This window comes from Plecotus auritus, assembly GCF_963455305.1.
Source record: "Plecotus auritus genome assembly, chromosome: 7".
Classification (NCBI taxonomy): domain Eukaryota; kingdom Metazoa; phylum Chordata; class Mammalia; order Chiroptera; family Vespertilionidae; genus Plecotus; species Plecotus auritus.
Genome location: NC_137774.1, coordinates 32,981,406 through 33,003,847, shown reverse-complemented (window position 1 = coordinate 33,003,847; position 22,442 = coordinate 32,981,406). Strand labels below are relative to the sequence as shown.

At 41.2% G+C, this 22,442-nt stretch overlaps 1 protein-coding gene across 2 annotated transcripts; it reads right to left on the bottom strand.

Annotated features, from left to right (window-relative positions):
* Nucleotides 1–502: 502 nt before the first annotated feature.
* On the bottom strand, nucleotides 503–21,629 carry WSB1 (WD repeat and SOCS box containing 1). 2 transcript variants are annotated; one of them, XM_080681021.1, is made up of 10 exons: nucleotides 21,276–21,599; nucleotides 14,512–14,680; nucleotides 11,256–11,524; nucleotides 9,531–9,662; nucleotides 7,741–7,841; nucleotides 5,854–6,878; nucleotides 5,331–5,503; nucleotides 4,493–4,606; nucleotides 2,017–2,124; nucleotides 503–1,507 (listed from the first exon to the last, which is right to left on the bottom strand). In XM_080681021.1, exons 7-10 carry the CDS (start codon nucleotides 5,486–5,488, stop codon nucleotides 1,348–1,350), a joined length of 540 nt encoding a protein of 179 aa, XP_080537147.1. In that variant the 5' UTR covers nucleotides 5,489–5,503; nucleotides 5,854–6,878; nucleotides 7,741–7,841; nucleotides 9,531–9,662; nucleotides 11,256–11,524; nucleotides 14,512–14,680; nucleotides 21,276–21,599; the 3' UTR covers nucleotides 503–1,347. The 2 variants fall into 2 exon arrangements, with proteins under 2 accessions (XP_080537147.1, XP_080537146.1); XM_080681020.1 differs by lacking the exon at nucleotides 5,854–6,878 and having other exon boundaries at nucleotides 21,276–21,629.
* Between the last annotated feature and the right edge of the window lie 813 nt (nucleotides 21,630–22,442).

Sequence of the window (22,442 nt, the reverse complement as noted above, 5' to 3'; positions counted from 1 at the left end):
TTGTGGCAAAGACTAGAAGAGAAAAAAAAGCAGTATCATTTTAAAACCATGTAGTCAGAATCTGAGCCATGTTAGGACTCCCACTACATCTTCCCTACTTCCTTTGCTTTGGTCACTCATACATTAAAGTATTACCATCCTGTTACTATCTTCTTCCCAAAGGATGGAAGATATAAGCATGTTTCTACTTGATTCATATTCTTCAATCTCCCTTTCATCTTGGCACTATGGTTTTCATGAGAAAAGGAAGCAAGCAATTCGGCCTTTTCAGAGAATGATTCATTCAAAAAACCTATTTTTAAAGCATTACTGCAACAATTCTCCCAGAAGAAATCAATGTACAAGTTAAATCCATGAAGCATGAACTCTAGCCCTATACTTGTGCTATTTCTTCACTACCTTACTTACTTAATTTGCTTGTGGTGCTCCATCAATCTGAAAATGGAGACAGACAAAAGTATTTAAACTTTCCAACATATTTAAGAAACATTTGCAGAAGATAGTGATTTTCTGTCTTTAATTAAAAAAACTCACCAAAAATATATAATCAAAATTTTACATGATACATGATACATACATTCTTAATATCTGCAGGTAAGATAAATAACAGAGGGCAAAAGCAGGTATGCCGTATTGCTTCTCTTTGGTAAGTTACCAATATTATCCCCTACAGAAACATAGGATACATGTAAAAACAAACAAAACAACAAGAAGCACAAAATCATAGTCTTAAAATAACTGAACCTTACTACAAACAGCAAAATATTTAGCAATAAAATAATCAGTAGATGGATTTTCAAATTGACTACTCTATCTCTCAGATGTCATTAAGGAAAACAAAATCCTTTTCCTATACAAAAACTTTGTTTTACTTGCAAGTCAGTTGTCTGCCCCCTACCACCAAATGCATTTTATATGAGGCAATTCAACTTTCTTAAGTCAATATTTACCATCTAAACTCAGTGTTTAAAAAAAAAAAAAATTTCCTTACACTTTACAGCAACGATACATGTTGAGGCTCTACTGAAACAATATATAAATGTTGGAACTAAAGATTAGAAAAGCAGAAAGGTCCATTCAACACATAGCAGCTTATATCTAAATATGTACATGTATGTATGTTTTCACAGTTAAATTTTAGAAAAAATTACATTTTATATGTTCAGAAATATTTCTACTGTGGTCTATAAATAATATTTTAAAAACTCAACTAATCAAAATGCAGTACAAGAACATATCAAATTAAATAAATCTAAACCTTGAAAAACAGATACTTGAAATCAGTAAAGCTTGAGGTTTGTGTAAAGTGTGTCCCATCAGTCCCTTCTACTCTTATTACAGAGTCCTCTATATACGATAGGAAAGAAACTCCAACACTTTGGAAGGAATCGGCAGTTTTTGGACTTCTTGGGTAGGCATCACTCTCCGGATTGACATGCGACATAAATGTTGAAGACTAGGGATCTGCCTTGGAGTGGCCCAAAAATACACACTTCCATCATGTGTCCTAAACAGAAACAAAACAAAAAATCATAAGCTCGGTCATCCAAATACATGTATTTCAACATCCTACAGTTCAAACAATTATCGTCCAAGGCTGTGTATTAGAGTCACAAATTGCACATTAAAACCTAATTAAGGCCCAGCCAGTGTGGCTTAGTGGTTGAGCATCGACCTATGAACCAGGAAGTCATGGGTTGTTTCCGGTCAGGGTATACGTCCGGTTTCAGGCTCAATCCCCAGTGTGGGGCGTGCAGGAGGCAGAGGCTCAATGATTCTCTCTCATCATTAATGTTTCTATCTCTCCCCCTCCCTTCCTCTTTGAAATCAATATATTTAAAAAAAAAACAAACAAAAAAAACTAATTAAGGAGACCTAACCCATGATCATGATCTCCTCTATGACAAAGCTAATATTATAAAGAGCCCTTATTAAAGATTTACTGACAATGCTGACTGCTTTGATTAAAAACCACCTGAAATTGTCTGTTAAAACAAAGTAGAAAAATGGATTTACCCAGCAGCTAAAACACTGCCATCAGTAGAAAAGGCACAGCAAAGACCATTGCTCAAAGGTGCAACTTGTACTGGATAATCCTCATCAATTCTCCAGAACCTCACCATTCTGGAAAGGAAAAACATTGTCCAGTAAATATCTAGTAGGAAATTTAATGTAAAAGCAACTTTTAAAATTGACAAAGAAATACCACTATGTTCTGAGTCACAAAACAATACATTCACACACAAATCACTGCAATAAGCAATTACTATAACTTGCTTTGTAAATAATTTTATAGTCTTGCCCTGGCCTGGTGGCTCAGTTGGTTGGAGCATGGTCCTGTGCACGGAAAGGTTGTGGGTTCAATTCCCGGTCAGGGAACATACCTAGGTTGCAGGTTCAGATCCCTGGATGGGGTGTGTACAGGAGGCAACCGATCGATGTTTCTCTCTCACATCTATCTTTCTCTCCCCCACCCCTCCTAAAATCAATAAACACATTCTCAGGTGAGGATTAAAAAAAAAAAAAAAAAGTAGCCCTAGCTGCTTTGGCTCAGTGGATGGAGTGCTGGCCTATGGACTGAAGGGTCCCGGGTTTGATTCCGGTCAAGGGCATATGCCTGGGTTGTGGCTTGATCCCCAGTGGGGGGTGTGCAGGAGGCAGCTGATCAATGATTCTCTCTCATCATTGATGTTTCTGTCTCCCTCTCCCACCCTCTCTGAAATCAATACAAATATATACATATATATATATTCTTAAAAAGTATAGTCTATACCAACTGGTAATTTAGATCAACTCACACTTAAGAAACTACAATGCATGTCTTCTCAGTTTAGAGCCATAATGCTCAAAGCCCAACCTTTCTCCTTTTTCTTACATTTAAAACCCACTATATGATCTGTTTTACTATAATTCCAAGACATGTGTAACATCTTTTCACCTAGGTAGTGTGTCTAGGAACAGTAGAAAACTGACATTCAGAATTTATCTGAGCAAACAGGACAACAATGATTACTGGCGAATAAAAAAAAACTCTCCCTGTATATTTGCTAACATTCTGGAAAGATGATAATGAGTTGCTTTCTGAATTAATGGGACCAAATTTCTTAATGCTACAACCATGCACATTGTATGATAAAAGCATGAGAAAATGGAATGGCTACATCTAGTTTCTGCTTCTTACCAATAAGCAACATCTCATTCATGTGACATTTCATCTTGTAGTCTCAATTATAGTGAATATAAATTACTTTTTTTTTTTTTAAATATATTTTATTGATTTTTTACAGAGAGGAAGAGAGAGGGATAGAGAGTTAGAAACATCGATGAGAGAGAAACATCGATCAGCTGCCTCCTGCACACCCCCTCCTGGGATGTGCCCGCAACCAAGGTACGTGCCCCTGACCGGAATCGAACCTGGGACCCTTGAGTCCGCAGGCCGACGCTAAATTACTCTTTTTACCATTTATCACTTTGACAATGTTCTTTTACTTCAACGTTTGTAAGATAGCACTGCTAAGCTAAATGCTAATTAAAAAATCCACCCACGTGCTCGCTTCGGCAGCACATATACTAAAATTGGAACGATACAGAGAAGATTAGCATGGCCCCTGCACAAGGATGACACGCAAATTCGTGAAGCGTTCCATATTTAAAAAATAAATAAAAAATAAAAATAGCCGAAACCGGTTTGGCTCAGTGGATAGAGCGTCGGCCTGCGGACTCAAGGGTCCCGGGTTCAATTCCGGTCAAGGGCATGTACCTTAGTTGCGGGCACATCCCCAGTGGGGGGTGTGCAGGAGGCAGCTGATCGATGTTTCTCTCTCATCGATGTTTCTAGCTCTCTATCCCTCTCCCTTCCCCTCTGTAAAATATCAATAAAATATATTTTTAAAAAAATCTTTAAAAAAAATAAAAATAAAAAAAATAAAAAATAAAAATCCACCCAGTTTGCCCGAACTAGTTAACAAACAAGGAACACAAGGAGGGGGGAGGGACTGGGAGGGAAGGAAGCAAAGTGGGGGAGAAATGGGAGACATCTATAATGCTGTCAGCAATCTATAATAATAAAAGCGTAATATGCTAATTAGACCGGACATCCTTCCGGGAGAAGCTGGGGCTGTGAGGGAAGCCGGGTCCGGGTGCCAGAGGGAAGCCGGTGCCGACAGCAGGGAGAAGGAAGGCCTACCCTTGCATGAATTTCGTGCATTGGGCCTCTAGTAAAAAATATAAATTAAATAAAAACAACAACAACAAAAAGGAACACAGGGAAAGGTATGCATTATCTTTAGTTTGCATGGATACTATTCAGGTCAACATTCTTTAAGACACACCAACATCTCCCAGGATCTTTTCTAGAGAACGAGACACTGAAACCCAAACTGCAAAAAGGCTTTTTATTTTCTTTAGCCTTAAGAATGTTATAAGTAGACAGATAAAAGGAAATCTTTAAAAGGCAATAATAAATAGGTCAAGCAGTAATTCACACACTTACTTATCATCAGCAAGGCTTGCAATATGCAGTCCATCATGACTAAAAGATACAGATCGTACCCATCGGTCATTTGCTCCTCCAGCAAAAATTGGAGTAGGTGGGGGAAACAGGTGCCTGAGGTCAAAATACATGTTTTCAGTGGAAATGAATCACTTCAAGAAACAAAACTACCAGGTACAAAGTACATCTATCTTTGAGTAATGTTTAAAGTGGCCTATAAGACTTAAGAAGAGCTGATATATCCAAATTAAAGGGACCTGAAAAGAATTACTAATCTCCTTTTAAGAATGTGGTTTAGCCCTGGCCGGCTTGGCTCAGTGGATAGAGTGGCAGCCTGCGGACTGAAGGGTCCCAGGTTCGATTCCGGCCAAGGGCACATGCCTGGGTTGTGGGCTCATCCCCAGTAGGGGGTGTGCAGAAGGCAGCCAATCAATGATTCTCTCTCATCATTGATGTTTCAATCACTCTCCTTCTCCCTTTCTCTCTGAAATCAATAAAGAAATATATTAAAAAAAAAAAATGTGGTTTAAGGCACTAAGATTAAGTTCAACTCTAGTTTTAACTATTTTTCCCAACATGAAACTCTAAATATAATTACCACTTCTATAGAGTCATGTCCTGTTAAATAACAATATCTATATCAAGAGAGCCAAGTTTAATTTTAGAATTTATATTTAAAGCTTTGCATTACTCAAGGGCTTAAATAATAACAGTATTTTAAACTCCAATAGACAGCAATTTTAGGTTTCACATGTAATTATAATCATTTATAATTTTTTTAAGTTATACTGATAGCCAGAGATGAATTACAGACTGAAGTAATTCATGCTGTACCCACCCAAATTCCATCAGAATGTCTCCAGTATGTGGATCCCAGACATATACTCGAGTATCATAAGATGCAGTAGCCAGTAATGCTCCATCAGGAGAAAAGTCACAAGCTACAACATCATGGTGATGTCCTTCCAGTTTCCGTATCATTGTATATTTATCCATATCCCAAAGGAAAACCTGCAATAAAAAGGCAAATGTTATAGCTTCATTCAGACACACAGAGGACAAAATGGCACATCTTAAACAAAAACTGCTAAATTTAATTCAGATTATATTAAATTAAAGACTATAAATTATGGATAATTAAAAGAATATGCTCAGTGTCATAGTCAGATTAAAATCAGTCTTTAAGTTAATTAAAGTAGACATGCAAATTCTATTTCAAATGTTTCTGTTAAATGTTAATTAAAAAATAAGCCTAATCATAAAAAAGGCAATGTAATTTAACCAGTTATACTGAAATCCATTTATTCCAAAAACTAATTAATTAAAATATACAGAAATAAATAGGGTTAAGTATTACAAACCCCTTTCTTTTTCTTCCAGAAACTACCAAATTTTTAAAAAAATATACAGACAGAAAATGTAAGGTTAACAAATTGTTACTCCATTGGCATCTCCTTTGAGATAATCACTTGTTTACAAAAGGCTTGGGTCACCAACGTGAGCCTAGGAAGAGAAACAGATACTGCAAGCAAGGAGAATTTTCACAGCCAAATGAAATTTCTTTGGCAAACAACAAGGATGTTAAACCACATTACAAAATGAAAATGCTAATTTATGAAAACAATACAATAACAACATTTCTGTGAATCAAGATTTGCTAATCTGATTTTCCCAAATTGACCACAATCGTTATTAGTCATTTTAAGTATAAAACATTTAAATTACTTTAGTACAAGTTCACATATAGTTTTAGATTCTAAAATCAGTAATTAGACTGTGCAGAATAGCTATAAATAGGATTTGAATGTTTACTGCAGTCTGTAATACTAAATGTGAGGTTGGAAATTTAACAATTCTAGTAAGACAACTTCTCTTCCTCTTGGGATAAAACAATCCTTTTGGCTACATTTTTTTTTTTTCTGCACAGACACAATATGTTACTTCCAAAGGGGGAAAAAAACACACAAATTTTTAATTGGATCAGACTTAAGGTATCTCTACCATCTCAAAGAATTCCAAAAAATAGTACAGAGAAACCATCTGAAAGCCAATTACATTACATTACATTGGTTTCACATGTCAGACTCCCAATTCCATCAGACTGGAAGATCAATTTACTTGGAGGAGTCAGTGTGTTTCACTGGGGGGAAATTATTTTAAAAAAGAAAAAAAGAAAGAAAGAAAAGCAGAAAGTGGACATCGACCAGCACCTGTGTACGTACAGTACACCTTGCAGCCGAATGCAAGGTTACTTCATCCTATGGTAAAGGTCGCCCCCAGCCCGGTAGCCAGAGATGCCACTCTTTCTGCCCAGCTAACACCATTGTGCGCCTGTGTGCGAGTGGTGCCAGCATAACCTCAATCACACCAATATTGCTGCCACCACCTGTGACAGGGAAAGCAAGAAGCATATGGAAAACACACAGCCTAAAATAGCAATGTCAACAACTAGCTTTGTTGTTCTTATGATTTTTAAAGAACTAAACTAAATATTTTTTCTAAACTTCCAACATTTGCAACTATCATTTTAACATAGTTCTTGGACAGATAAAATGCATTTTAACCAGCCTCCCCCCCCAACCCATTATCACATGTATTTGGACTTCAACCATTTTCAATAAATAACTGAAGCTAAAATGATCTCTAACTATACTGAGCTGGTAGACAACTAGAGAATTCATCAATAATCGTAACCCTCTTAAGAGTTACTTTATACTTAATCGGTCTACAGGTATGCTATGCCTATTAGCATAAGACAGATCATACCACATTTCTTCTATAATTCACTATAGGACATACATGAATGCTATTTTCATTTTTATTAGATTTTTAAGTTACTTTTTCTCAGTTAAATGTCCAGGACCAGCTGGGACTCAAACTTTTAAACAGCAAACTGGACAAAAAAAATAGAACAACAGAGAAGAAAATTATTAGCAAGGGAATGTCTTAACATTTGGACTATATCTCTTCTATAGCACGTAAACTTTCCTAGATCTTAGAAAAAAATAAAATCGACAAACCCCTTCTTTTATGAATAGTATCTCTAACTAAAAGTAATACAATTTCTTACTTCACAATCAATAATTATATTTAATTTCCCTCATGCAAATACTCCATCACAAAATGAAACATTTAAGATATTCATGACACCGAGCACAGACTTGATATGTTACTTAGATTTAAAAGTGATTATGCACACATTATTATAATCTAATTCGAAACAAATGTATAAGAACTTTGACACATACGGCTTTACTGGCTCCCACTGAGCACAGCATGGAAGAGTCAGGAGAGAATGCGCAGCTGTACACCCAGTTCTGATGGGCTCTCAATACTTTCATCATGTTTCCTGAACAAAAAGAAATACCCGTGTTAACCCTAGAATCCACTTCAAATGAGTATCATTTGAAAATGGCAGAATCACAGAATCACAGACTTCTACAGTGACAGTGATTTATCTACAATGGGTTAGCAATACACATCAGTTACTCATTTTTGTAACTAAAGTTTTATTGGAATACAATCATGCCAATTTGTTTATGTTGTACTCCAGTGGCAGAATTGAGTAACTATGGCAGTTAGCATGGTCCACAAGCCTAACATTTGCTATTTGGCTCTTTAAGAAAAAAATCTGCTCATCCTTCATTTATAGAAAAGATTTCTTTTGGTCTAATCCAGTGGTCGGCAAACTGCGGCTCTGTTGACTAATGAGTATGCTGACCACTGACCTAAACTCTGGATTCCAATAATTACAGGCTGTTGTTGTTCCTTGTGATTAAGCCCCTAATCCCTTTATCTTACAAATGAAAGAACTGAAACACAACAAGGTTAAGCTTTAATAAACATCTTCAAAATGCCTTTTCACCCTTCTTTCTTTTTGATAATCTATATTCTACTCCAAATTCCCTGTACATTATACCCTAAACACACAATTATGGCTAAGTATATTTTAACTCTTAATTTTACAAACATTTACTGAATATCTACTACATGCCAGGCAGTGAAGATACAGCTGTAAATAAAAATTACTACTCTCTTGGTGCTTACATTTTACTAAGTCTACATTCTTAAGACATATGCACACAATTGAAAATATGCTGAGAAAGCAAGCATTATGTAAAAGAATATAAAAATTTAATTACCAAACTGTTTTAAGTATTGGGATTCCTTAACCCTTCAACACCTGAGAAATCAGAGAATTGATAAAATGCAGAGGAAGCACCTCATTGTTTGGGAATAGTAACGTATTATTTTATTAGGCAATGGTTGCTACCCATCAGCTGGAACAAGTCTCCAAATCTGAGGGGTTTGCTTCCCACTACATTAAGCTAGCTAAGCAAGCCTGTCAACTTTCAAGGTTTTAGTTAAAACCATAAACTCATTAGAGGCTAAGAGGGAAGATATACTCTCTGTGGTCCTCTCAAACAAGGTGGATTCTCCAAAACTTTAAGCATCACAAGTATCAAGGTTTCAGAAAAATCTGAGTACTAAACATACCTTTTATTACATTAAAGGGCAATTTTACTTTTATAAGATAATTTCTTACTTAATCTATCCAACATAATATCCTTACTAGCATTTACATGTTATAAATTCTGATGTACAAACCATATTTCAATCTAAATTTTATTAGATCACTAAGTTACATCTGTTTGTTATCCTAGAAGGTCTACTTATATTTTCACTAAGCAAATGAAGGAAGTTAATAACCCTCCCTAAGATAAGGAAATAAACCAACACAGACCAGTTCATATAAAACCCTAAAACTGATCTAGATGTTATCCTCAAATAGTTGATACAGATCTGTGTGGTTAGTTTGAGATTAATATTAGATTGTTTACTTAGAGTAACCACTGGCTCCTATTCTATTTATGGTTTTATTTTATCAATACAAGGAAAAGGGCCAAAGAACTAAGTAGAGAAAAGGAAACTGATCATATGCCATTTTTAAAGTCAAATGCCCCAGGTAAACCCAGTATCTTTCAGTAGTAATATCAAGAAACTAATTCTTTTTCATAGCCTGGAAAAAAAGACATACCATCATCTTTCAGGTCCCATACTCTCAGAGTTTTGTCTCTTGAAGCTGACACTAGGATCAAGCTCCCATCTGGAGCAAAAGTTAAATCTCTGACCACTTCAGTATGATCTACCAAGTTAAGGAGGAGTTTTCCTAAATGCAATAAAAAGGGAAAATCAGACAATGTTAACAACTGTTACCAGTTTCTACTTTATAGTGTCCCTCACCATTTAAAAAATACTTGAGCCGAAACCGGTTTGGCTCAGTGGATAGAGCGTCGGCCTGCGGACTGAAGGGTCCCGGGTTCGATTCCGGTCAAGGGCATGTACCTTGGTTGCGGGCACATCCCCAGTGGGAGGTGTGCAGGAGGCAGCTGATCGATGTTTCTCTCTCATCGATGTTTCTAGCTCTCTATCCCTCTCCCTTCCTCTCTCTGTAAAAATATCAATAAAATATATTTTAAAAAAAAAATACTTGGGCACATCTTTAGCTTACCAAGTATAAAATGACTTATTAGTGTTTTTATTATTACCTTTAATGACTCACTATTTACATTGTGTGTTTAAGATTTTTAATATTCATTTTTAGAGAGGAAAGATGAGGGGGGAGAGAGAAAGAAACATCGATTGGCTGCCTCCTACAAGCCCCCTACTGGGGATCAAGCCTCTAACCCGGGCCAGGAATCGAATTGGCAACCTTTCAGTGTATGCCCAACCAACTGAGCCACAAAGCCTGTATTTATCAGAAAAAATTAAAAGGGAATTCGAATTCCTCAAGCATACACAACTCCTGGAACAAGTTAATTTAGTATATTTTAAAAAAAACCTCCATTATCATTTTTAAATCTTTGTATAGTGTGGTTTTAAAATATAAATTTTCCTTAGCCTTGGGTTACTAGTGGATTATCAAACTCCCCAAAAGATGCATGTTATCCCACAACCACTTAAATTTTCAAACATAATTTCAGTAGGGAAAAGAAAAGTACTTTGTTCATCTAATATTTTAAGAGGTGTTTTTTTTCTATGAAAATCTATGTGCTTAAGTTTTTTCCAAGAATCCAATACATTTAATTACACCCCCACTCCATGTTTGTATCACTTGCTGTGTTCTAATGTACATATTATTCTAATACTCATTTTTAAAAATCTTTCCAAAGAGTTAGATGATTGTTAAAAAACAGATTTGCCTTGAAACGTGTAAGCTATCAACCACTGAAAATAGAAATCACCTTAATTAATGAAACATTCCTTAGATATGCCCTTCTTGCTGTAATATTCTCAAGAGTGATCAAGCAGTGTGAACTCTATTATCCTAAATTAAAACCACAGCTGAAGATGTCATTAGGCCAACTATAAAGACACATTGTACCAATTCTTGCTTTTCACTTAAGTTAAAAACCTCGAATCATATATTCTACTACCTACTAGCAACGCCCTCCATCATAAAATAATCAAGCTTGCATTTAAAACTCTGAATCAGCCCTAACCGGTTTGGCTCAGTGGATAGGGCAGCGGCCTGTGGACTGAAAGGTCCCAGGTTTGATTCCAGTCAAGGGCATTTACCTTGGTTGTATGCACATCCCCAGTAGGGGGCGTGCAGGAGGCAACTGATCGATGTTTCTCTCTCATCGATGTTTCTAACTCTCTATCCCTCTTCCTTCCCCTCTGTAAAAAAATCAATAAAATATATTTAAAAAATAAAAAGTAAAAACACAACAACAAAAAAAACAAAACTCTGAATCCATACCTGTATACACATCCCATATTTTGATACGCCCATTGCTTAACCCTGTGGCAAGGAGTAGCTGATCTTGTCCAAATTTGAATCGATGCCATTCTATATTTACACAGCGACTCTGTTTTTCTGGAACTGAAGATCCAAAAGCAAGACTCCAGACTATATCACCACAGTCTATAATATGTTCACGAGGCTTATTTTTCTGAGCACCATCACTGTTTTGTCTTGACAATCTCAAACTGCTTGAATTAGTGATATTCTTTCTGCCATGCAAGAGACTGAGGGAGAGGGGGTAAATAAGAGTCAGATTAAAATCTAGTTATTATTTACTCTGGACTCCTATGGATATGAAATGATCTTTGTTAACCTCAATATTATTATTGTGATACTAAATAACAATAGAATCCCATAAGTGGGAAGGGGAAAAGTTGTTATTAGCTATGAGGGCATGACCAAATAAATCCTCAGTATCGGAAAAAGAGGAAGTTCAACAATAAAGTAATTTATTTGTTTCAAAATCACTATATCGGTTAGGACTCCTTTAATTGACCTAAAGCAAGTGTAAATAAGCAAAAAAACAAAACAAAAACACTAGGAAGCTAAGATATTGTGAAGCTGACACCAGAAAATTTCCCTAAAAACACCCTTGTAATAATCAGTAGTTTCCCCATACTTTCTAGACCTAAAGTAATGTGTAATAAGGACACTAATAAGTATAACCATGAAAGTAGACCACACACAAAAAGCAGGGAAAGATTAAATTTAGTATATGATACATTTTAGAAAAACTTTCAACAATTATCCAAACTCAATTAAACCCAAGCAGAGGATAAAAGTACATAAAAAGTAATTACATGACCTATGCACTTCTGTTATCTAATGAAATATTAAAAAGCATCACATAACAAAGGTCATCTGCCCTGGCACAACACAATATATACACTACACAATTAATCTGCCTTTTAATACACAGAAACATTTTTTTTTAAATATATTTTATTGATTTTTTACAGAGAGGAAGGAAGAGGGATAGATAGTCAGAAACATCGATGAGAGAGAAACATCGATCAGCTGCCTCCTGCACACCTCCCACTGGGGATGTGCCTGCAACCAAGGTACATGCCCTTGACCGGAATCGAACCTGGGACCTTTCAGTCCACAGGCCGACGCTCTATCCACTGAGCCAAACCGGTTTTAGCTACACAGAAACATTTATTAAAAACACAAAAGTACCTGAGAAAGTGTTCTATAATATACTAGAGGCCCAGTGCACTAATTCATGCACAGGTGGGGTCCAGCTGGCCCTGCCCCTGATCAGGGTGGAGGAGGGGCTGGCAGGGGGAGGGGCCACAGACAGTTGGCCAGCCGGCCCCACGCCCTGGTCAAACTCCGGATCAAGTGGACAATTTGCATATTAGCCTTTTATTATCTTATACTAGAGTCCCGATGCACCAAATTCGTGCATGGGGGGTGTGGTGAGGGGGCAGTGTCCCTCAGCCCGGCCTGCAATGATGCCAGCATCCCTCACCCCAGCCTCTAGCCAGAGGCTCCTCCCCTCCCTCCACGCAGCCTCTGGGAAGATGCTTGTGCTGGGGCCTCCTCGGGCCCCGGCCCACGACACCCGGCAGCTCAGGTCTTGGGTGCTTGGGCTCCCAGATCCTGCTTCCCTGCCAGCGTTGTGTGCATCAGCTGCCGTGGGAGCCACACTTCAGGAGTTGTTCCTTGGACCGTACTACTTGCAAGCATGGGGGGAGAGGTAGGGCGGCCGCGCGGCAGTGATTTGATGTCTGTAGAGCGCCCGCCAGACCCCCCCCACACAGGGCCATGCTGGCTGCCTCTGCACTGCGGGCAGGGGGCTTCCAGTCTGTGACTGGGGCTACCAGGCTGGGACTGGAGGCTGCAGGCGGAGGACCCTGGCACCCATAGGGCTCCCTCAGTGTCAGGAACTGGGAAGATCCATTTTTCTAGGTCCTCCCCTCCCTCTACGCGGCTGGGGCGGGGAGGCTGGGCTTGTTATTGCAAGCCCAGCATCGCTCGCACCGGCCTCAGTCCAGAGACCCCTTCCTTCCTTCCCTCCGCGCAGCAGGGCAAGGACGCTGGGCTCTGGCCAGAGGCCTCTCCTCTTCCTCCGTGACCAAGGAGCAAACTCTGGGTTCGCGTTGGCAGGGCAATGCTGCCATTTTGTTGCAGAGTGATGGTTAATTAGCATAAACTCTTTTATTAGATAGGATAACACCCTATATAATAGATGTAATATGCAAATTGACCATCATCCCAACACACAAGATGGCCGCCAAAGATGGCTGGCAGGGGAGGGCAGTTGTGGGGCGACCAGGCCTGCAGGGGAGGACAGTTAGGGGCAACCAGGCCAGCAAGGAAGGGCAGTTATGGGGGACCAGGCCTGCAGGGGAGGGCAGTTGGGGGCTACCAGGCCAGCAGGGGGGGGGGGAGCAATTGGGGGTGACCAGGCCTGCAGGGGAGGCAAGTTGGGCAGGACTAGGCCTGCAGGGGAGGGCAGTTGGGAGCGACCAGGCCGGCAGGGGAGGGCAGTTAGGGGTGACCAGGATGGCAGGGAAGGGCAGTTAGGGGTGACCGGGCCAGCAGGGGAGGGCAGTTGGGGGCAACCAGGCCTGCAGGGGAGGGTAGTTAGGGGCAATCAGGCTGGCAGGGGAGGGCAGTTAAGGGCGACCAGGCTGGCAGGGGAGTGGTTAGGGGATGATCAGGCTGGCAGGCAGAAGCATTTAGGGGCAATCAGGCAGGCAGGCAGGCAAGTGGTTGGGAGCCAGGCTGGGCCGAGGGACACGTTCCTCCCCCCCGCCATTCCCCATGCATGAATTTCGTGCACTGGGCCTCTAGTATAGGATAAGGCCAGATAATTCTTCTCACAAATTCTCCAATACATTCAGCTTATAATAAAATATTTTTATAACAATCTAAATATCAGTATCTTGCCCTAACCGGTTTGGCTCAGTGAATAGAGCGTCGGCCTGCAGACTGAAGGGTCCCAAGTTTGATTCCGGTCAAGGGCATGTACCTTGGTTGCAGGCACATCCCCAGTAGGAGGTGTGCAAGAGGCAGCTGATCGATGTTTCTCTCTCATTGATGTTTCTAACTCTCTATCCTTCTCCCTCTCTGTAAAAAATCAATAAAGTATATTTAAAAATAAATAAATATCAGTTTTGTTTTTTTTTTTTTTTTACTCCACATAGTGAAAACAGGAAATTCTACAAGCAGATACAAAGTACAAAAAAGAAAAGTGTCTTACAAGTTCTTAAGGCACTGGGACCATGGAACAAGCTTTACTGTACAATATCCTTGGGACCAAGCGAAGTACGAACCATCTGGAGCAAAAGCAACAGTCCAATTTTCACGACCACATTTCTTGTCAAAAGGAGCTGCTAGAGCCAAAAGTTCACCTATAGTACGTGATCTCACTAAAAAAGAAAAAGAAAAATACAGGTTATTATATATAACCAGCAATGAATTTGAGACTGCCTCCATATTACTTTGGGACTCACTTAACTCACATTGAGTATTTTTCCCCTTTCTTATGAGGACAAGATATGAGTTTTGCTTTCCACTCTTTGAGGGGACATATCTGGTGTGAAGACCCCTTAATGATAACATCTTCAAGTTTTGTCAAAGTTAGTTTCTAAAATTTTCTAAAGCAAGAGCTTTTTAGAAAGTTTCAATTAAAAACAACTGGTCAAGTAACAATACTGTAAAGGTCAATCAGGGCTATTGACTACTGAAGTCTTGGCTTTTGCACTGCCTATGTTGTCATCAATTTGCTAACATTTAAAATGCAAGAGTCTGCCCAGCCAGTGTGGCTCAATGGTTGAGTGTCTACTCATGAAGCAAGTCAGGGCACATGCCCACGTTATGGGCTCGATTACTGGTGGTGGGCATGCAGAAAACAGCTGATCAATGATTCTCTTTCATCATTAATGTTTCTATCTTTCCCTTCCTCTCTCTGATATAAAAACATATCCTATCTAATAAAAGAGTAATATGCAAATTGACCCTACCTCCACTACACCCACAAGCCACGCCCACCAGCCAATCAGGAGCAAATATGCAAATAAACCCAACCAAGAAGGCTACGGCCACAGAGAGCAGGAGGGAGGCTTGGGTTTCCCATGCAATGGAGGAAGCCAAGCTTTCCGCCTGCCCTTGCCAGCCTAGGCCTCCACTCAAGGCTACAAAGTTTCAATGATAGAAGATACATAAATCCAAACAGAAATGGCGGCAGCCACGGAGCTGGAAGGAGCAGGAGGCTAGGGTTGCCCGTGGCGATGGAGGAAGCCAAGCTTCTGCAGCCCTGGCCTGCTTTGGCCTCCACTTAAGGTTACAAAGTTTCAATTATAGAAGATACATAAATCCCAACAGAAAAGGCTGCCACCACGGAGCAAGCAGAAGGCTTGGCTCTGCTCCAGGCTACAAAGTTTCAATTGTAGAAGATAAATAAATCCCAGATACCAGGGCCTCCGCTTGGGCCGCCAGGGGCGTGGCCGGCCTGCAAACCACCACAGGCCCCTCATCCAGGCCATCCCACACCCCAAGGGAACCCCCACCCTGATCCAGGACACCCTTCAGGGCAAACCAGCTGGCCCCCACCCGTGCACCAGGCCTCTATCCTATATAATAAAAGAGTAATATGCAGGCTGACCATCACTCCAACACACAAGATGGCTGCCCCCATGTGGTCAAAAACCTGCCCCCATGTGGACACAAGATGGCCACCACAAGATGGCCAGCAAGGGAGGGCAGTTGGGAGAGACCAGGCCTGCAAGGGAGGGCAGTTGGGGGCGATCAAGCCTGCAGAGGAGGGCAGTTAGGGGTGACCAAGCCGGCAGAGGAGGGAAGTTGGGGGCGACTGAGCCTGCAGGGAAAGGCAGCTGGGAGGGACCCAGGCCTGCAGGGGAGAGCAGTTGGGGGTGACCAGGCCTGCAGGGGAGGGCAGTTAGGGGCAAACAGGCTGGCAGGGGAGCAGTTAGGCATCAATCAGGCTGGCAGGGGAGTGGTTAGGGGGTGATCAGGCTGGCAGGCAGAAGCGGTTGGGGGCAATCAGGAAGGCAGGCAGGGGAGCAGTTGGGAGCCAGCAGTCCTGGATTGTGAGAGGGATGTCCGGCTGCTCGTTTACCAGGATCAGGCCTAAACGGGCAGTAGGACATCCCTTGAGGGGTCCCAGATTGGAGAGGGTGCAGGCTGGGCTGAGGGACAACCTCCCCTCCCCCCGTGCATGAATTTCATGCACTGAGCCTCTAGTCCATTATAAAATACAATACTACATCATTACTGAAAGAAAAGCACTATAAAATGGTCTATTCAAACATGAAAATGCTTATCTTTTTCAGGCCCAGGTCACAAAAATCACAAAACCCTCTAAACTAGAAGGGACTTAAAGACTATTTAGTCCAACCTCTCAACCAGTGTTTTAAAAGCCTAACATTCAACAGTGGTCCTCAGCATCTTCCTAATAGGCTACAAATTGACCCCAAAATGAAATAATTATTTTGCTTTTTAAAGGGGAAAAAAACAAACAATCCCATACATTTTTTTGTTTATTTAAGAGTCTTAAATTTAGCATTCGTAATAAAACTGGCACATTAACAGAGTGCAGACAATTTTTATTCTGTGTTTAACATGCATGCTCAACAAGCTCCTTCTGTACATACTCAGCTGGAATTTCCTCAATTTTGGGAAAGGATGTTCTTTATATCTTGGGTTGGTCTTACTTTCAAATTTTGCTATTCTTCCTTCTCAGTTATAAGTTTTGTCAAGTTTAGTTTCCCTATTATCTATTTTGTGGTCAGTTGCCTGGTTATCTCTACAGTTTATTTCCAACAACTAAATTTCAATATATTCTATGTATTGCAATTCAAATAAGAACCACTTATACTCCTATTGCAACGGCAGATATATAAACCTCAAAATGTTCAGTGACACTTCCAGTCTCAATGTGTGCTCCATGAACAGCTAGTGTAGCACCTGTCATGACAGGAGCTCAGTAAATATCTATTGAATGAATATGAAAGCCCATGTATAAGCTCTCTTTCTTAAGTGATTTAAATATTTCATTGCCCAATTCTTTGATATATTAATGAATAAGCTATGGTTGAAAAAGTAAAGGAACAAAACAGATCTATTTTTCTACGATACTCATAAATATGAATATCTAATAAGGCTAATTCTAATTTGGTGTAGCTGAGATTATCAGAAATTTTCCTTTTGATGACTCAAAATCTTCCTCCTTGCCACTTCACCCACTCAGTCCTGATTCTGATCTAAGAGAATAAGCCTAATCCTGCTCACATGACATTCATATGCTGAAGACAGCTATGACATCATCTACTAAATATTTTCACCAGGCTAAATTTCTAGTCCTTTTGATCATTCCTTAGATTAGGTAGTTTCAAGTCCATTCCCCATCTTCACATTCATCATACTTTTTTGGATAAACTCCAGTTAGTAATGGCTCTCATAAAAGTGGCACTCAGGCCCTAACCGGTTCGGCTCAGTGGATAGAGCATCGGCCTATGGACTGAGAGGTCCCAGGTTCAATTCCGGTCCGGGGCATGTGCCTTGGTTGTGGACACATACCCAGTGGGGAGTGTGCAGGAGGCAGCTGATCGATGTTTCTCTCTCATCGATGTTTCTAACTCTCTGTCCCTCTCCCTTCTTCTCTGTAAAAAATCAATAAAATATATAATAAAAAAAAAGTGGCACTCAGAACTAAACACAATACTTAAGATGTGGCTTCATATAAGCAGCAGAACACACCCAGCCCCCACCACCTACTGCCAACTCACTTGTAATTAATAAAACATAAAGTGACATTAACTTCATTAGTAATAATATGACTTTCTTAATACAAAATTTCCAAACGAGTGACTCTCAAATACCTGCAGAATAACTTTCTAAATATACAAAGGCTTTTTGAAAGGCTTGCCTCTCCATGTTTCCTTACATTCCTCCAAGTCCATAATCTTTTTTTGGTCTGTATTTTAGGATCATTCTGTATTTTCTTTCAGCATCCAAAATATCTTTAATTACAAGGCAGAGTGTTTTTTTCTTCTTTTACGTTGGCCACAATCACAAACTTCCTTTTATATAAAGGGTGGTAATAAATCAACAACTAAAAAACTGGTTCAAATAAAACAAAGACCACGAAATAACAAGCTAATTTATTCTTAAATATAAATTCAAGAAATTCAAGAAATATAAAAAGCACACCTGCCAAATAAATGCTGTTCCAACAATGGGACCCTTTAATACAGTTCATGTTGTGGTGACCCCCAACCATAAAACTATTTTTGTTGCTACTTCATAACTGTAATTTTGCTACTGTTTCCCCACAGGTTGAGAACCACTGCTGTAGAACCTAAGACCATCGGAAAACACAGATATTTACATTACGATTCATTAACAGTAGCAACAAAAATAATTTTATGGTTGGGGGTCACCACAACATGAGGAACTGTATTAAAGGGTCGCAGCATTAGAAAGGTTGAGAACCACTGTGTTACAAGTAATGTATTAATAATTACCTTGTGTTTCTTTGTTAATAGGTAGAGCAAATGATCTTTGCAGTTAATCAAATGGATTTAAACACTCATTTAAATACTTACTGGTACAATATTTTAAACTAGCACAAGGTTTATAATGAAGTGCTTTGAGAAAAAAATGTAAGTTAAACCTTTATTACCTGCAACTGTTTAATGTTGGTATCCTAAGAAATGTATGATAGACCTTGTATAAGGGGAAAGCTGCCTGCCATGGGAGCTCGGCCATAAGATATAACTCTACATTATTAATATCTGTACAGTAGTACACATCATCTGAGTCACTGTTGAACCAAATTTAGATCCTCCTTCACATTCCTCCCTGAAATTTCATAACCAGAAAAGATCTTTGATAGTGCCTTGTGAAAGAGGGCAGTAACTCCCTGACATAGATTTCTTTAATTATTCATGGAATCTTATCTCCCCTCCTTCAGTAGAAGTAGAGAAACAAAATAGGTATAATTAATATCCAAGAAAGAAGGGGAAAAGTAGGTCCTTACAGATAGATACAAAGCTACACAGAGATACTAGTGTTTAACTCTGTATCCAAATGATACTTAAAAAAAAAAAAAAAGCCCTGGCTGGTTTCCCATCCGCCAGTGGTTGCAGGTTTGGGTTTGATTCCTGACAAGGGCACATACCTCCCTTGCACCCAGGCCCTGGTCAGGGCTCATTCAGGAGGCAACTAATCCAGGGAGGTAACTTAATCGATATCGATGTTTCTCTCTCAAATATCCTCCGTGAGGATTAAAATTTGTTCAGTTAGAAAAGACCAAAGTATTTTTATATTGGCACTTAGTAACCTTATATCCAGGAAATAACACTGAGACCTAAACATGAAAAAAGAAATTTAATTGAAAAGACTACTTAGATGATTCTACCTTATGCAGGTCCACTCTATCCCTTAGAAGAGAGGACTGAAAGGTTTTCAAAATGGTTCATCAAGTTGAAGTAAAAACACAAATTAAATAAAGGCAGATCACTCATCTGTGATATTATGTAATGGGGGGGGGGAAACCACTGGACTAAAAATAAGAACTTTTTTAGTTCTTTAAAAAGAACTTTTAAAAAAATTCATACTTTTATTGATTCCAGAATAACTTCTTTTGAGCTCTATGTTCCACATCAGAGCACATCAGTCTTAAAGCACAGTTAAAATAAAAATGGGATACGAATTTTGTTTTCTCTGCAAATGTAAAAGTTATTAAAATCAGAATTATAAAGCCCCCTTACTAAACTGCCATTCAATACCTTACCCTTAAAACTGAAGTCCAGAATTCTAAGCTGTCTCTAAATATAAAAAATGTACCCATATACAGGCTAGAGGGCGTTTTGGGTGCTTCAACTTCTCCCTTTCTCTACAAATACCTCCTCCATGTATTTAGTAAAGGCACACATTTAGTTGAAGAACAAGGAAATGCAAAGGCTCTCTCTTCCTCAGCTGCCACCTTCATATTAACATAGTTCAGAGATGGTGGGTGTGTTTTTTTGTTTTTTGGTTGAGGGGGTTGCTACATCTATTTTAACTTCTAAAATAAAAATGACATATATGTAAGGTATACAACATGTGCAATTTTTACTAAGTCTATCAATGCACTGTACCTCAACCCCCCACCCCCCAAAAAAGTGAGGTGCTTTTTAACTGAGCCACTGAGGTCTCTAGACGCACAACCCGCCAACACCTACTGCCCCGTCTTCAGCTCGGCGGAGCTGGCCATGAACCAGCTTGCACACAGCCCTTCCAGAGACTGCTCTTTCGTACAACAGCTTTTCTTCGGTCACTCCACCCAGCACTGGCTCCTCCCTGCTCCTGTGCGCCCGAAAGATAATTGAGTCGTCCTCCCCCGAACCACTCCCTTTCTTAGCGCCATGCCATTTTTAAAATACTGCTTTTGCCTGGCTGATGGCGGCGCTTCAGTCGCATTTCTCCTTAGAGTGGTGGGTACACGAGGACCCCCGCCTTTCATCAATTACAGCTCAGAACACGCGTTTACTTTTCGCATCATAAAATGTAAGAGTCCCCCAGACTTGCCCAGCACTCCCCTGCCCACTCGACGCCCCAGCGGCTCATTGGCGCCAAGCAAGAAGGATCCCAGGATAACGGCCCCGCTCGGACCTCGGAGGAGGACACAGGGGTCCCCAGGGGTGTGTCGGCCCCGGGCCGCAGTCACTGGGGCCCTCGCTACTCGGCGCCCATGTTCCCCTCGACCCTGAGAGCCGCGCGCCGCCTCCTTCGGGGCCAGGCGCAGGGTAGGCGCCGCATCAATGATGATCGCTTTTATCCCTCGCAACACCCACCCGCGCGCGGGACCGCTTTCTTCCAGTTCGCTCCAGGGCTCGGCCCGGCTCACCCTACACCCCTCAGACGCGGAGGTTTCCTCTCGACCCTCCTCCGCCGAGTCCCTGCTTCTCCCGAGCCCCCACGCGCTCACTAGCACCCCTCGCCCACCGTCCCATTCCTCACCGATCTCTTTCTCGTTAACCCTCGGAGGAAAGCTGGCCATCTATGGGGCACCGTCTGATTCCGGGGGTGCGATGCGGACGCAACGACAGAGAAGGGAGCGGCGAGCGCTGAGGGGCGTGACGCGGGATGGGTCCCTCCCGGTCCCGGGGACGGAGGGAGGGGCGGGGGCGGTCGCGGCGGCCTCTGCCGACTGCCCCGGGGAAGCTCCGGAAGGCCTCGGACCAAACTACGGGATCAAACACAGACAATAGACCCTGGTCGCTGCTGACGTTTATAGACCCAGACACTCCCTTCCACGCCGTCGACGGCAAACGAGACACTGGAGACAAAATGGCGGGCGGCGGGGATGATATCAAGACTGTGAGGGGCGGAGCCTCGCAACGTCATAGCCAGAGTCCCCGCCTCCCGACGCTCGGGACGTGACGGCCTCTGTTTGGCGCCCCGCCCCCCAACCGGTTGCGCGCGCGCGCACCTAACCTGGCGGGATCGGATCCGCGAAAGAAGGAAGCGCGGGAAGGCGGAAGCTGAGGCCGGAACTCTTGAGTAGGAGCTGACTAGACATTTAACTGGGTCTGGTTTTCCCCGCCGGGACCCCTAGCACGGTATTTATAAGTTCCAATGCCTTTGAAAAGGCAAACCGAGAATTGTATAATACATTAGCCCACAGCTTCAAGATTGTATGGGATTTAAACTAGCTGAACTGAAAAGAACAAAAAAGACATTTCAGATTTTAACTCGATTTGGCCACGTCCCCAACCCCCAATGTGATGGAGAACTGGAGGTTGCATTGAAGAAAAAAAAAGAATGAGCATCGCTATGTCCCACTCGTCAGGCTGCGGTGGTTCTGACGAGAGCCAGCGGGTTCTAGGAAGAATCGAGGTGAAGGGTCGTGAAAAACAGGGAGGCCCGGGCGTGAGGGCATACCGCCCCACCACCGGACCGCCCCGGACCGCCTTTGTCCAGGCTGTGCCCTGCAGCGGGAACTGCCCCCGGGCTGCAGCAAGGCTGCTGATCTGCGGTGCTCGGGCCTTTGGCCAAGGCTGACCCCACATGTCAGCTCAGAAGCGGCCTTCCTGCACCCGAGGTCTAGACCATCGGGAGTTAGCTACTCACACTGCAGGGCTGATAAATGTGTCAGTGTCTGCCAGAAGCCAAGTTGGTTCCCAT